General features: G+C 53.1%; 2 protein-coding genes across 3 annotated transcripts; one reads left to right on the forward strand and one right to left on the reverse strand.

Annotated features, from left to right (window-relative positions):
- Positions 1-1,512: 1,512 nt before the first annotated feature.
- On the forward strand, positions 1,513-3,385 carry Inka1 (inka box actin regulator 1). Its single transcript, XM_051204662.1, has 2 exons — positions 1,513-1,931; positions 2,547-3,385. The coding sequence occupies exons 1-2, from the start codon at positions 1,881-1,883 to the stop codon at positions 3,342-3,344; spliced, it is 849 nt and encodes a 282-aa protein (XP_051060619.1). The 5' UTR covers positions 1,513-1,880; the 3' UTR covers positions 3,345-3,385.
- Positions 3,386-3,550: 165 nt separating this feature from the next.
- Uba7 (ubiquitin like modifier activating enzyme 7) lies at positions 3,551-12,306 on the reverse strand. Of its 2 annotated transcripts, none has more exons than XM_051204652.1 (24): positions 12,208-12,306; positions 11,959-12,127; positions 11,737-11,871; positions 11,549-11,655; positions 10,606-10,696; positions 10,373-10,508; positions 10,183-10,277; positions 9,941-10,087; positions 9,329-9,496; positions 9,036-9,143; positions 8,810-8,890; positions 8,578-8,733; positions 8,337-8,502; positions 8,053-8,258; positions 7,897-7,961; positions 7,632-7,815; positions 7,484-7,558; positions 7,122-7,293; positions 6,631-6,713; positions 6,282-6,374; positions 5,997-6,188; positions 4,398-4,490; positions 4,224-4,324; positions 3,551-3,777 (listed from the first exon to the last, which is right to left on the reverse strand). In XM_051204652.1, the coding sequence occupies exons 1-24, from the start codon at positions 12,234-12,236 to the stop codon at positions 3,648-3,650; spliced, it is 2,982 nt and encodes a 993-aa protein (XP_051060609.1). In that variant the 5' UTR covers positions 12,237-12,306; the 3' UTR covers positions 3,551-3,647. The 2 variants fall into 2 exon arrangements, with proteins under 2 accessions (XP_051060609.1, XP_051060599.1); XM_051204642.1 differs by having other exon boundaries at positions 10,183-10,280.
- Positions 12,307-14,992: the final 2,686 nt, after the last annotated feature.

The following is a 14,992-nucleotide window of genomic DNA, read 5'->3' on the forward strand; positions in this document are numbered from 1 at the left end:
TTCTCAACATGTGGGCCATGACCCTGTTGGATGACTCATATCATATATTTATATTATGATTCATAACAGTAGCAAAGTAATAGTTAAGGCATGTGGTGGCACATAGAACTTGGGAGGCAGAGGCAGGCAAATTCCTGAGTTCAAGGCCAGCCTGGTCTACAGAATTGTAGGATAGCCAGGGGTACACAGAAAAACCCTGTCTCAAAAAACAAGCCTGTCAGTAGTGGCACACACCTTTAATTCCAGTGCTCGGGAGACAGGAGCAGGTGGATCTCTGTTAGTTCCAGGCCAATCTGGTCTACAGAGGGGAGTTCCAGGCCAGGTTCCAAAGTTACAGAGAAACTCTGTCTTGAAAGTTCAACCCCCTCCCAAAAAAAGAACCACTGCTCTAGAACGACACTTCTTTTTACTCTGTGGGCCCCGAACTAGGCTTCCATACACAGTCTTACCGGGGATAAAGAGTAGAGCCTCCACTCTGATTATAGAGTCTTTCTCCCAAAACAACTGAATCTGACAGGAACCAGCACTGGTTATCTCCTGATAAAGTTCCATGCTTCTTATGGCACCAAAAATAAACCCAAACCCAGAGACCCCCCCCAAGGATACTGAAAGCTTGGTTTTGATTCCTTCTTTCCTTAATTCACAGACTCCTGGCCCACCGTCACATACATCTGTGTCTTCCTTAGTTTGCTCTGCCTAGCTGCTGTCCCTCAATGTCCTCTACATTGGCAGACCCTTCGGTTTAAAATGTCCCTCCTCATTGGACTTAAATGAACTGAATCGGGTTGCACATCAATGTCAGCCACATCTTTGTGGGATTTTGTTCTGTTTTGTTTGTTGTTTAGGGTTTCTCTGTGTTACAGTCCTGACTGATCTGGAACTCACTTTGTAGGCCAGGCTGGCCTCGAACTCACAGAGATCCACTTTGCCTCTGCTTTCGGAGTGCTGGGATTAAAGGCATGCGCCACCACAGACCCACTCAGCAAACATCTTTTAGAGTCCTATCCCTCAACTGAACTTATTTCCCTCATTCTCCTGTATTTTCCTGCCTGCAGGTAAGGCTGTATCAGAATCTACCTTTGCTTATGGAAATGGCCTTTGGGGAAAGGCTCTGAATATTCTGGCCAAAGAGCAGTTTTTCTTTTCCATTCCTGCACCCAACCTGTTGGCTGATGGTGATGGTGAGTGCGGATGTAGACTGTAGTCCAGCCCCACTAGAGGGCGGTCCAGCCTACTTCAGCTCAGACCAGGCTAGAGGGATGCCGGAGGGGATTTAGCTATGGCCCTTCCCTTACTGGCTGCTTTAAGTGTCTAAGCAGAGTAGTCACCAGGCGGAATCTGTCTTACCATTTTCAGGGATTGTCAGGGCCAGCCTTGACAGACCCCGAGTGGCCACAATATCGTCAGGTCAGACGATCCGGAGCAGTGCCCACACGTGGGCATCGCATCCGGGCCCCAGTACTACACACCGCTATCTCACCAGGGGACAAATTGAAAAGCGGAGACCAATGGACGAACGCGCAGGGGTGGGAGGAGGTCATATGTCAGCTAAACCTTTTGAGTCATCAGGGGCTCCTGAGACGCAATCGTGTCTCCCGAGGTGCTACAGCCCCCACTCCTCAGCAATACGGGCCTGGAGGGCGGGGCTGGAAGGGGTAGGACATCTTCAGCCCGCCCCGCCTCCATTGGCTAGGGAGCCGGGGGCGGGGCGGGGCGCGGCTGCCAGATGTTGGGGCGGCAGCTACCAAGAGCGAGGAGCCTGGGAGTAAGGCAAGGGTGAGGACGCCGCTGGCGGGCCGATCCGGCCCACTCTGCGCTGCTCTCGCGGGTGATCGAGAAGAAGCTGAAGCACCTGGAGAGACTACAGCACTAGCACCAACATGCACAGCGCTCGACTTGACAGCTTCCTGAGCCAGCTCCGCTGGGAACTGGTGAGGCTTTGGAGTGGGTGTGGTTGTGAGGATGTGTGTTGCGTGCGTGGCTGCCGCCTGGCTGAAACAACAAACGGGTACGGAGTGGGCTCCGGGTGCCCATCCGAGTCAGGATGGGGGCAGGGCAGCGCGGTGCAGATGGCCCAGATGGCCCGCTTCGGGTTTCTGACGGTTGGGAGCTGTTCTGGGCATCAGGTAACAGGCGCCCAGCTGGTCCTGCCGGCGGCGGCGGGGGTGGATAGTCGGGAGAGAGGTTTCTTTTGGAGACTGACAGGGAGTACCAAGGGCCTAAAGAAGTGCTGTGCTGCTGTGGACATCCCCTACCACAGGCTGGCCTACACCTCCTTCCTCTACCCTGCCTGCCCGCCCCGGTGGCGCGTGCTGACTTGCCCAGCCCTGCGTGCTGCAGCCTGCAGGACTGCCACCAGCTCTGCGGATGGGAGCCACATGAGCCCCGAGTGCCAGTGCCCCCATGTGGGCCCTGTGCTTACAGTTCTGCCTTGCTGCCCAGAGGCTTCCAAGTCCTTTTGAACACTCTGTTCAGGCCTGGCCTGGTCAGACACTAAGGGGTGATAAGCAACCCCTCGCCTACTTCTGCTCTCTCTTTCCCTTCAGTTGTGCGGTCGGGACACAGGCTCGCCTCCAATGTCTGGCCCACTGCAACCCAAATCCAAAAGTGATCCAAGTGTACAGCCCAACCGCCAGTTCAGGGCCTCAGATGCTCTGGATGAGGATTCTGTCTGCTGTGTGGAAGAGGAGGAAGAGGAATCCTTGGTAGCTGAAGACAAGGGTGTATCCTTGCGATGCCCTAGGGAACATGCCCTAGACTGGGACTCTGGTTTTTCAGAAGTGTCAGGCAGTACATGGCGAGAGGAAGAGCTGTCTGTACCCCGGCGCCAAGAACCCTCAGGACGGCCACCTCATAGCCAGCGTTTTTCAGTCAGTGACCTCCCCCTGCGTAGCAGGGCAACTGTAACCGGCATACCACCTGCCCACCGTCCTCGGCCCAAGTCCACTCCGGATGCTTGCCTGGAACATTGGCAGGGGCTGGAAGCAGAGGACTGGACAGCAGCACTGTTGAACAGGGGCCGCAGTCGGCAGCCCCTGGTGCTAGGGGATAACTGTTTTGCTGATTTGGTTCACAACTGGATGGAGCTGCCTGAGGCAGCCAGTGAGGGGAGCGATGGTGGCATACCCCGAGCCCGTGCTCGACCCCCTCAGTTCCTGCTTGGCCTCTCTGAACAGCTACGGCGTCGGCTGGCCAGAGCTCGCCGGACAGCTATGGCAGGAAAGCGGCTATCATGCCCACCTCGTTCAGAACCTGACCTGCCTTCGGACATCTCACGATTTACAGCCCTCATGAACTGTCGCAGCCGCCAACCCATCATCTACAGTGATGTCAGTCACCTCTGACCCTGCCCTCCATCCAGGGACAATAAAGGCCTTTTTCTAGACTGTTGGTTCCATACTCCTGAGGCTTCAGGAAGTACCCCCAGCCCTATGGAACACAACCAATACAGGTCAATCTAGAAACTTCCCTCTCCTTTTCAGGGTCCTAGCCTTGCCCATGTCATACACACGTGCCTGACCATCCATGTTCTATCAGCCATCTTCTCCACTTTCTTCAACAAGTTTTTATTGTTGAAGTATCTGCTGTAGGCTCAAGATGCAGGGATTTTATGTCGAGTTCCGTATGACCGAGTGGTGGCCACCTTGTCACAGTTCGTAATGCAGAGGAGGGAAGGCAGTTTCGTCCCCTTCACCCTCGCAGCTCAGCTCCAACACCAGTACCCGCAGCCCAGGCTCAGGCTCTTGGCCAGTCACTTGCTGAACCAGTTCTGTCACCCTAGTGTGGGAGGGGGTTCGGGGGAGATTTGGTAGGTGAGCTGAGGGAGACAGACACAACCTAGTGTGGACTAGAGGGTGCTGGCGGCCCTCAGGAGCCCCCGAGTGGCTCAAGGCAGGAAACATCTGAAACTATTTTAGGAGCAGCTGGTGGGGGCAGGCAGGAGGAAGGCAGGAAGTTGTGGGTCCCTTGGGAGTAGGCTGGGGGGGTGAGGGGGGCTGGGCAGTATATGGGGAGCCAGTGGTGCTGGCCAAGCAGACAGCTACTGAAGTCCCCTTCCTCAGGCTCTTAGCCCCACCCCCAAGCCCATTTGTTGGCTCCATTTGGTGGAAGAATGCTTCAAGAAGGTGTGAGGGGCCTAGAATGGGGTTGAGGAAAAGCGGCTATCACCCATCCTCAACATCCAGGGACATGGTAGGGGCTGGCTATGTCCAGTACTGGCTCACCTGAGGCACAGGCGCTGAGCCTGCTTCTCGAGTGGCCATTGTGCAGAATAGAGCACAGCCTGGCCGTGCAGCAGCATCTTCACCCGCAGTCCGTGCTCTACCTACAGAGACATAGGTCAGGTACTGGCTGGGCCAGGCTGGGCTGGGCCTGGGGCAGAGAGGCCTGGGGCACACCTGGAGATGGGCCAGCAGTGACTCCAGTGTCCTCTCAGGCCGCCCAGCAGGCACCTTCAGGCGGTCCCAACAGGTCCACTTCAGGTGATGGAACTATGGGGTGGAAGTGAGCAGGAATTAGAGATTTCTCACACAAATCTGCAACCCCTGGCCCAGTTACTAGCAGCTTTTCCTAGAGGAGGAGTCACTCTAGAGGCAGGAAGCCGGAGCCAAGAGGTGGGGGGTGGAAGGTGGGATCTGGGCCCAGAGTCTCAGCCCCCTCCCCACCCAGGCTGGGGCCAGCACAGGAAATGGAGCTAAGGGGCCCTGTGCAGGGAAACAGACATCCATCACACAGGCCAGCTGAAGGCGGGGAGGGCAGGGGGGGTGGGGGGGGGACGGGACGGGACTGCTTCCTGAGGAAGCTGGAGCTGGGCTGCTGCAGTCTCCGATAAAGCGGCTTGTTCCTCAAAGGGGAGACTGGGAGCTGGAGGATACAGCCCGTGCTACTCCCCAGCCCTTACATACGGGGCTTCGGACTGCTCACGGGCATGCAAAAACCAAAGACACAGTGACAATGTAATCCTGCTGACCCAGAGATATCTTTTCCCCAGTCGAAGAGTCCTGGTATCCTCAGCTGAGGACAGATGTAGCAGACATACAGAGGCCAGGACAAAGGGCCCCTTCCAACCCTCAGAAAACATACTGGGGTCGAGCTGAGACTAGGCTAGAGGCAAGATGGGGACTCCTACCCACCCCCATCCCAGAGACAAAGGCAGTCTCTGTGCTGGTTAACAGTGGGGACACCTCACAAAAGCACTCTGTGTGCTTGTCCAGAGGGACCCTAGGCTAGCCAGTGACCTCTGTCCTTTCCCCTGGTGAGGGCTTCCCTCTACCCCGTTTCCTGTTCCTCAGGGAAGTGCCAGCTGTGGCAGCGCCTGGGAGCACAATTGAAAGCATTGCCGACCTGGCCTTGGTAGGAACACCCACACAAACAAAGGCGGCAGCACCCTCTTATGTGCCCACGTGCACACCCATGAGTGTGCACATCGAGGAAGAGCTTTGCTTTCTCATGTGGCACACAGATGTCTAAACTCGATCCCTCCATGTTCACACACAAGGGTTGCCCACACCTTGTTGTGCTCAAAGCTGTACCGTAAACACACACTCCTATGGGGCCGAGACCCACACTCACGGTAGCAAGCCCGGTGCCCTTTAACTTGGCTTGAGGTGAACAGAAAAGGGCTCTGGAGAGGGAAGCTAGACTCCTCTCTGGGGCTGAGTATATGGTCACCCCTCCCCACTCCCTCCCTCCAGGGTATTATTGAGGAGGAGGGGGCTGTGGGGGATGTCTGGCTCTACTAATGAGTTAAAGCTGCAGCTCCCCCAGACCCTGGACTGCAGGGGGGTTGGGGGTCTGGCTGATGGCTGTTTCCTGTTTTTGACAGGTCCCAGCCTGGCTTCATAGCAGGAAGGGAAGGAACTGGGGGGAGTCTGGAGGATTACCCCATAGTCTGGGGCCTGGAGAGAAGCCACAGCCGGAGAGAGGACTGTTTGCTTGGGTGGGTAAAGGGAAAACTCAGGTCTAACGGGAACAAGGGTAGGGGATCAAAGGCTCACCAACTGGAGGGCTGGGGCAGAAGGCACTGATCGTGTGAAGTAGTTTTCAGCCAGGTGCAGATAGCTTTGACGGAAGGCACCAAGGGGCCGTGGCCCACTTACTACCTTATACAGCTCCAGGCCCAATAACCCTGCCACAACTGATGTACTGGTAGCAATGGCTGGGATGATCCGACCCATGATTTGCTTGATCTGTCAAGGACAGGGCATTTGGTCCGGGCTCAAGGTTTAGGACTAAGATTTGGCTCTCACTTTCAGGCCTGAGCCCCAAGGGGGTGGAGTTACCTGAGCATGGTTGACTGGCAGGATCCCATAGTTCTGAGCTCTCAGGTTAGTCGCTGCTACCACAAAGTCCATCTGGAAGTTGCTGTCATCATCCTGCCAGGCCCAAGTCACAGCAGTGTTAGCAGTGCAGTGACCCCCTCCTCACGGCCAGCTGGGCGCCACTGGCTGGTCTCTGTACAGGTTTGTGGGTGGGGATCTACCGTCTCCCTCCTTTGCCACACAGCGCAAGGGAAATGCCAGGGGAACAAGCTGCTTCCATGGCCTTGAAGGTAGGAAACGCGGGTTCTTGGACTACTCCAATTCCTTACCTTCCCCCAGCCCAGGTCATTGTTCCCACTTGGGGTCCCACCTTCTCAAACAACACAGGCTTCAGCGGAGGGCCCTTGCTCCAGTTTTCCAGAAGTTCCTGCAGTTCCTTCAGCTGCTCCGGGCCTGTCAGGGGGCAGGGTACGGGAGCGGTCCTTAGCTCATTTCCTGTACCCTAGAGCCGCGGTGTCTGTCTAACCTGCCACTTGCCACCACTTGATCAAATCAAGGATTTGTAAAGGACGCCGTTGAATTCCCAGCACTTATGTGGCAGCTCACAACTGTCTCTAACTCCAGTTCCTGGGCATCAGTGCCCTTTTCTGGCTTCTGTGGGCACCAGGCACACATGTGGTGCATAGATATACATGTATATAAGATACCCATACATATAAAGTAAAAATTAAATGAACAACAAACCCAACGAAGGCCAGAGAGAGGAAGCAAAGTTAGCTATAGGGCTTTCGAACCCCATCTGCCTTTTGAGTACAGGCTGAAGACAGGGACAAGCCTAGAATGACTGTGCAAGACTCTTACCAAGCTCAGCAGCAGTAAAAGCACCAGCAGAGATGAGGCTCCTGTGCACGGAATCAGGCTCTTCCAGCAGTCTCAGCAGTTCCCTGAGTGCAGCCAGGTCTCGTGAGCCAGGCAGCCCATGCATTTGTGCATACAGGTTGGCAGCTGCCAGCACGTAGAGGAAATGCATGTCCTGAAGCCAGGCAGAGAGCAGGAAGATTCATGGGTACATGGGATGGGGTTCATTGCCCTTTGGTGAGAATGCTTGAGTGCCTGACTGTCAAGTACAGACACCCACATTTGCACAAGCGTGGCTCTCTTAGCAGACCACAAAGGCAGTGACCGCTACTCTGGAAGGACTCATGTCTAAGGACCCTACTCACTTGGTTGGGGTCAAACTGTAAGGGCTGTGGACACCTTTTGGATCCTGACCAGAACAGAGTTCCATCCTCAAGTACCTAAGGAAATAGAGGCTGCTGGGCTCAGTCTGCTCTCCTGGAGCCATCATCTGCCCCACGACTGACCACCTACTTTATTGGCTGGGAAGTGTCTCAGCAGCTCGACAATGCCATCGTGAAAGCACAGTTGCCAGTGACCTAGAGCCCACACCACACAGTCTTGCCAGGTCCGTGGGCGCATTTTTAGGACACCCATCACTGGCTGCAGTAAGATTGTTGTTTGCATCCTATCCATGCCTGACGGGGAAGTGGATGTCCTGCAGAAAGAGGAGGAAGTTTGAGGCTGAACTCTGTGCCTGGAATCCTGGACTCCTCCCTGCTTCTGTTTTTGGCCTTACTCTTGGTAGCAATTGATGGTCTCGGCAGATCGGTTAAAGAGTCCCTCAAATTCATCTCGGGCCCACTGCAGGGGCGGGGAGGTGGTGAGGTATTTATTAGATGAAGAAGAGATGTGACATCTGGGGATTGAGATGGGTAGGGCGGGGTATACTTACCTGAAGGATGTGCTCGACTGTGCTGGGGAAGTACCGCAGAGTGCACAGAGGGTGGGAGGCATCCTCGGAGTCTGCAGCTGAGGTGGGGCCTTTGTAGACTTCCGTAACAAATGGCACACACACTGCAGCACTGCCCCGGGTCCCCTGCGTGCCTGCCTCCAGCAGTGGTTTCAGATAGTGGGTGCATCGAGCAGCAACATAGTGCCCTGGCCAAAGGGCATAGGGTGTGGAGTGAGGCTGCCAGAGTCTTGGGCAAGGGGCTCGGCTCTAAGTCAGGCACTCACGGGCCTCGAAGCTGTCCAAAGCAGCAGCAACACCATCCACCCTGGAGAAGAAGTCGTCACCAAAGATGTGCTCTGTGGTGGGATCCACTGGGTAGGTATAAGAGGTCACTTGTAGGTCTGGGTTTAGACGCTGAGCTGCTGTTGCGGCCACCTCTGCCTTGGGCTTCTGGGAAGAGAGGAAATGGGCACATTATGAGAAAGTGACCGGAGACACAAAGATGTAAGAGGGACCAGTACTCACCCCAATGTCCTGGGGCCTGAAGAGGAACTGCCTGCTGAGGTTGGAGCGTTCTATGTGGTCCATGTCAGCAACAGTCACGCCTCCATTAGCCTTGACTCCCAGGCCCACCAGTGCAAAACTTTTAAGCATTTCACAGCCAATGGCACCAGCACCCACCTGGCAGGAACAATCTTATCCAGGGCACTTGGCCTGGATTTCCCCAAGACATCCCCACCATCACCCCACAGCTCACCAAGAGATACTGTTGGTTGCTCAGTTTCTCCTGAAAACCAGTCCCAAACACAGCAATTTGCCCATCGTATCGGCAGTCTCTCTAGGGAACACAGATGATGGTCAGTGACGGCTGATGCCTGTGCTGTGTGTCATTCACTGAGTTGTTTCATCAGGACCTCAGGAGTGTTTCTCAGGTTTCTCCTCTAACCCTGATTTTGAACAAGGCTTTCACCACCAGTTCTCACCGGATGACAGTCCTCAGGATTGGGAAGGAGTTCTTCATCTTCCGGAAGACATTCAAGGGCATCAAAGTACAGCCACTGGTCCAGGGGCATGAACTTGGCCGAGATTGCCTGGGGATTGGCATTTCACTATGGGGGGGGGGTTTCTGCCAATGCCTAATTCCTCATCCCCTTAGATCCCATCTGAGGGCGGCGCCTGGTTGATAAAATGCTCAAGGCTGCTGCTCGGTGCTGTCTGGCACATACATCGACATGCCCACTTTCCCAGTCCCTTCCTTTCCCCATCTGTTTTCTACCTTCAGGACTTCCTGGGCAGCCACTCCTCCCAGAATGGCTGCCATGGGGCTTAAGCTACCAGCACTACTCAGGGCAATTTTCCGAAGTAAAGCCTCATCCAGCGATTCTTTTGTCCCTTTTAGTGGCTCCAGGTCCTGGGCCAGGCGCACCACAGTCTCTGCATCAACCTGTGAGATGACACCGAGGCATAGCGTATGTGGGCCTGGTAGCCCTAGTCTGAATTCTAACCTACCCCTCAAAACCCATCTACTCTATTCCACTGAAGCAGCAGACTCTTAAGTAGGAAAACCTGGCATCGTTGCTAGGCTGGGAAGCACTACCAAAGCATCAGCCAGAGACCCCGAAGGCATCACCAACCCGAGTAAAGCTTCTAACCTGCCTCTCGTGGCTTAAGGATGGAGCAAGCAGAGTCTGCAGGTTGTAGGCCTAGTCAGTACACCTATGAACACAATCTCTAGTGTACAATAGTGGTATTCATGTCCTGTTGTTGAGTGTAGAGTCTGCCTCTAGGGTTCAAACTTGGGTCTGTAAATGGCCATTGAGGTGAAGTTTGAAAGGTGAGAGGTCCAGCAAGACAGAGGCTGTGCATTGTACAATGTGGGGCCACTCACAGGGTCCCAGGGCCTGGGTAGCTGTCCATGAAGTTGCTGGAACTTGTGCAGAGCCTGGAAGGCCTGATGTAGGCAGTGAGCACGTTGTACTTCCTGAGTACTCTGGGCCACCACAAGGGGCTGAAGCAGAGCTATGTCCAGGGCCTCCTGTCGGAGTCAGAGTTGTTTGGCTCAGGGTGAGGTCTGGGACCCTGTGCACTGATGCAACGTGGCGCCCCCACCTCAGAGGCTCTTGCACTCACATGCCTCACAGCCTTGGGTCTCTTGACTTCAGTCACAACCCCACCACGCAAGTAACGGGAGAAGGTTGTCGTGTCTCCGATCTCCAAAGACCCATCTTCTGGAAGAGATCCAGCCTAGTCAGTTACGACCCCTAAAAATAAGTAGTTTCTGCGTAGTGCTGAGCCAGGGGTTGGAGTGGGGTTGGCTTACTCTGCACATGGACAGGCTGGGGAGAACAACTGTTGAGTTCAACCATGCCTTCAATGCCTGAGAAAATCACCAGGTCTCCATCACAGAAGGAGTGTCTTTTGGTGTCTCCTCCCAGAGTGACAATGCCAGGCAATCCCTGGGTGAGAGATGGTTTCACTTCCAAGTACCTATACCTGCTTTCCGCAGGCCTGGCACCTGGAATATCAGATAGATCTCTACATCTCGGAACCCACCTGGGAGATGCTCTGGATGGCAGCTGTCATGGGTTCCACCTCTGTAGGGTCCTCAACAGTGAAGTCCTCACCAAAGTCACAGAACACCCGCCTAGCACGGTGGGCAAAAGTTACTGGGGAAGCTTACCAGTTGTGAGTAGTGGTAGGGGACACTAGGACAGACCCAAGGGAAAGGAACTCTGGAAAAAGATTTGGGTGCATAAGTTGTACTAGAACAGGTCTGGACACTGAGGTGGAGAAACAAGGGTGGGTGGGATTGTGGTCCAGAATTACGAGGATCCTTTGCTAGGCTTGCGGCAGGGCAGAGGGTGATAAGAACAAGTGTTAGTGTTCAGGCATCTGCACTGGCCTGTCCTTGGGGTTCTGACAGGAATCGCCCTCAGCTGCAGCCACTAAGAGCACCACCTGTGCACATTCACTATGTTCCCTTTTTGAAAAGGGCCCCGCCTGCCTCCCATCTTCCTCTTTTTCTTCCTCTGTCTGTTCCCCCTCCCCCTTTCCTTTCTCCTCTCTCCTGCTGCTCCTGTCTCGGGAGGCCAGTCTCCCCGCTTCCTGTTCCCCCTTTTATGACCTCTTTCCTTAATAATGATAATAATTTAAAAAACTCTCTGCCAGAACCCTGTCGAATGGCATCCCATGGCGTCTTTCTCTCGCACACTGCTTTACTTCAATTACAACAGCAAGCTTAGAACTGGGAAAAACTGGACCTGGAGAGATGGCTCAGCAGTTAAGAGCACTGGCTACAGAGTTCAAATCCCAGCACCTACATGGTGACTCACAATCATCTGTAATGAGATCTGGCGCCCTCTTTTGGCCTGCAGGTGTACATGCAGACAGAACACTGTATACAAAATAAATAAATCAATCCTAAAAAACAACTGGGAAAAGCATTGGGGCCAGTCGCTGACAGAGGTGTAGTGGGGTATACAGTTAGTCTCCTCACCCCACAAGGCCCCGGGTTTCAGCCACCAGAAAGGAGATTCCATGCTTGTGGCAGAAGGTTCCCACCTTCAGCTGCTCCTCCAGCTTGGAGTCAGTCAGCACCACCACCTACATGGACACCAGAACACCAGAATCACTTGCCACCTTTGCCTTTAAGGGCAGGAGGGAGGTTCTAGACTTGGGTAGTACCTGGAAAGCCTGCAGCAGGTCCTCAGTGATGTCACCTGTATGGACGGAGATCTGGACAGCTTCATTGAGCTGAGCCAATGGTGCTTGAGAGGCCTCAGCTCTGCTCCTTCCCAAGCTCTCCTCTGAGAGGAAAAACTAAGGACAGAATAGTAGTTTGATCAAAAAGAGACTCCCCTTTGGCCCTGCTCTGGGAGGGGGCATAGAGACCACAAGAACTCTTACCTGAGCAGCCAGGTCAGCCCAGCAAGCCGGATGGGGATCATGCAGGGTGAGGCTGCCCACACCCGTAAGGACCAGGTTCTTGGCCACCTCGGCTCCTAAGCCCCGCAGACCAGATATCAAGACACTGGCTCCCTGGATCCTCTGCATGGCAGGCAGACCCAGCACATACCTGTGGTCAAGAAGTAGGAGGGCAGCTGGAGACCAAAGGTCTGGAAGCCACCCAACTTTGTATTCCACCTTGAGACTCACAGCTGCCTCGAGTATAACTCCCCATCCATCCTCAGTCCTGGGGCTGGATACGGAGGCAGAAATGCTCGCAGCTATGGGGGGGGGGACGGCGGGGGGAGCGGGGGCAAAGGGGAGGGGGCGGGGACAGGGGCGAAGGGGCCAAGGGGCGGGGGCACAACAGAGCTCGTAACTGATGCAAACAGGAACCGAAGTGCCAGTTGCTGCTTGTTAAATTCCCTCCCTCCCTGGCTCCTCTGTAAGTTCAGGAAAAGAAAAGTGAAACTAGACTCTGAGTTGGCTTTTAGTCCTGACAAACGGGGACAGATGCCAGCCCTCTATAGGCCAGCTGGGGTTTATCGCCTAGAAAAGTTCCAGTATTACAAAAGGCCAGTGAATCTCTGAGTCAGATCGGAGAGTGGGGAGCACAGGGCAGCTACGAAATGAAGATATCCGTGTATATAGTTTTTCAAACTTTTGTTTTGAAATAATTGCAGGCTCACAATAAATTGGAAAAAGAACACAGGGAGTTGCTGTGTACTGTTTGTGTTTTTCTACCAGCATGTATTAATTACAGATAACAATGTGCTTCCTTATGGCATTTTCACATATGTGTGTAATGTATTTTGATCATATTCATCCTATTAGCCTCCTCCAGCTCCACCCGCTGCCTGAGCCTTGGATGGGGCTGATATGGATGTCTCTGTTCAGGCTGAATGTTCCACAGTTTGACCAGTTAGGAGTCTCTGCAGTTGCCACTGCCCACATACAAAAGCTTCTCTGAGGCTGGAAAGATGGCACAGCTGTGAAGAGCAGTGGCTGCTCTTCCAGAGGTCCTGAGTTCAATTCCCAGTACCCACATGGTGGCTCACAGTCATCTATAATGAGATCTGATGCAGAGAAAGCGCGAGTGCACACACACACACACACACACACACACACACACACAATATAGTAAATCTAAAAAAAAAAAAAAAGCTTCTCTGACAAAAGCTGACAGTAGCCCTGATCTATGGTCATTAGCATATTGGAAGGCAATGAGATGGATGCAGTATACATATTTTACAAAATAACATCTGTGGCTCACCCATGAGAGCCTATGACATACCTGACCGCTGGCTTTTGACCAGGTTTATAGGGTCAGGTATGAATTCCCTTCTGTGGCGTGGTTAGCTATCACCACAACACACTTGCTATTATTTTATTGTGATGTTGGGGGTTGACTTTCTTTTTTATTTTTTCAGAACATAGTCTCACTGTGTAGCTCTGGCTCTGGCCTGGAACCTGCTATGTAGACCAGGTTGAAATCACAGAGATCTGTATCTGTTTCCTGAGTGCTGGGGATGAAAGGTGTGAGCCACTACTCCCAGCCTTGATTTTTTTTTTTTTTTTTTTTTTTTTTTTAATGATTACAGAAAGCAAGTGGAGGTCAGAGGACAACTTGTGATGTCAGTTTGCTCCTTCTGCCATTTGGGTACTTAGGGCTGGACTCAGGTCATCAGACTTGGCAACAAGCAGCTCACTGAGCCAACTCACTGGCCCTATTGTCTTTATTTTTGTATGTGTATGATTGCTTTGCTTGCATGTATGTGTACCACATGTATTCTTCGTGCCTGTGGAAACCATAAAAGGGTGTTCGATCCCCTGGAACTGGAGATGCAGATAGCTATGAGCTGCCATGTGGCTCCTGGGAATTGAACCCGGGTCCTCTGGAAGAGCAGCAAGCGCTCTTAAGCACTGAGCCATCTCTCTATCTCTCTGTGTCTCTCTCTTAAGCACTGAGCCATCTCTCTCTCTCTCTCTCGGATAGGGTTTCGTATAGTCCAGGCTGTTATAGTCAAGAATGACCTTGTGTTTCTAATCCTGCTTTTACCTATCATAAGGGCTACAATAACAGGCATGTACCACCACACTCAGATTATATAATGCTGGGCAAGGCAACCATCCTACCAACTGAGCTACACACCTGGAGTCTCATGTAATCCAGGCTGACCTGGAACTCATTATTTAATTGACAAGAACTTCTATCTCTAAAGTTATGTGAGCACAAGTGTGCATCACTGTACATGGCTTGATACTGGAGCTTGAACCCAGGGCTTGCCATCTGTTTTATACTGTGCTATGTCCATGACCCCAACCAGTTTTTTGTTTGTTTGTTTTTTGAGACAGGGTTTCTCTGTGTAATCCTGGCTGTCCTAGAAATCACTATGTAGACCAGACTGGCTTTGAACTCAGAGAGGCGCCTGCCTCTGTCTTCCAAGTACTGGGATTAAAGGCGTGTGCTGACAAGGCTATTACCTGGCTTTGTAAAGCAGAAACTGTCTGCAGTAACTCCCGTTCCCATTCCCTGTAAGTTTACCTATTCTAGACACTTTCTGTAAGTGGAACCAGAGTAGCTGTCTACCTCACTTACTCATTTACATATCTTGAGTTTTTATCCTATAGCCTGACTTACTAGATTCCCACCACTGGGTGATTGGTGCTGTTGCCCCCACTGTACAGACAACACGGAGAGGATAGCCTAGGACCACTCAGCATATGCCAGCAGCCAGCTTCTCCATTTTCCACCAGATGGTGCAATTCTCCTCACTAACCCTCTTTAGTTCAGGTCATTCCCAAACGGGCTCAACATTTGTAACTGCGTCACTTTTCTGCCACTGTGATAAAACCAACAAAAGCAACTGAGGGAGAAAGTTTTATTTCGGCTCAGTTTCAGGTCACAGGGCATCACTGCAGGGCAGTCAAGGCCCAGCAGCTGGCCACACTCAGTGGAGCGCGGAGACGGCACAGCCATCTTGTGCTCAGCTCA

Source organism: Phodopus roborovskii, unplaced genomic scaffold (assembly GCF_943737965.1).
Source record: "Phodopus roborovskii unplaced genomic scaffold, PHOROB, whole genome shotgun sequence".
NCBI lineage: Eukaryota > Metazoa > Chordata > Mammalia > Rodentia > Cricetidae > Phodopus > Phodopus roborovskii.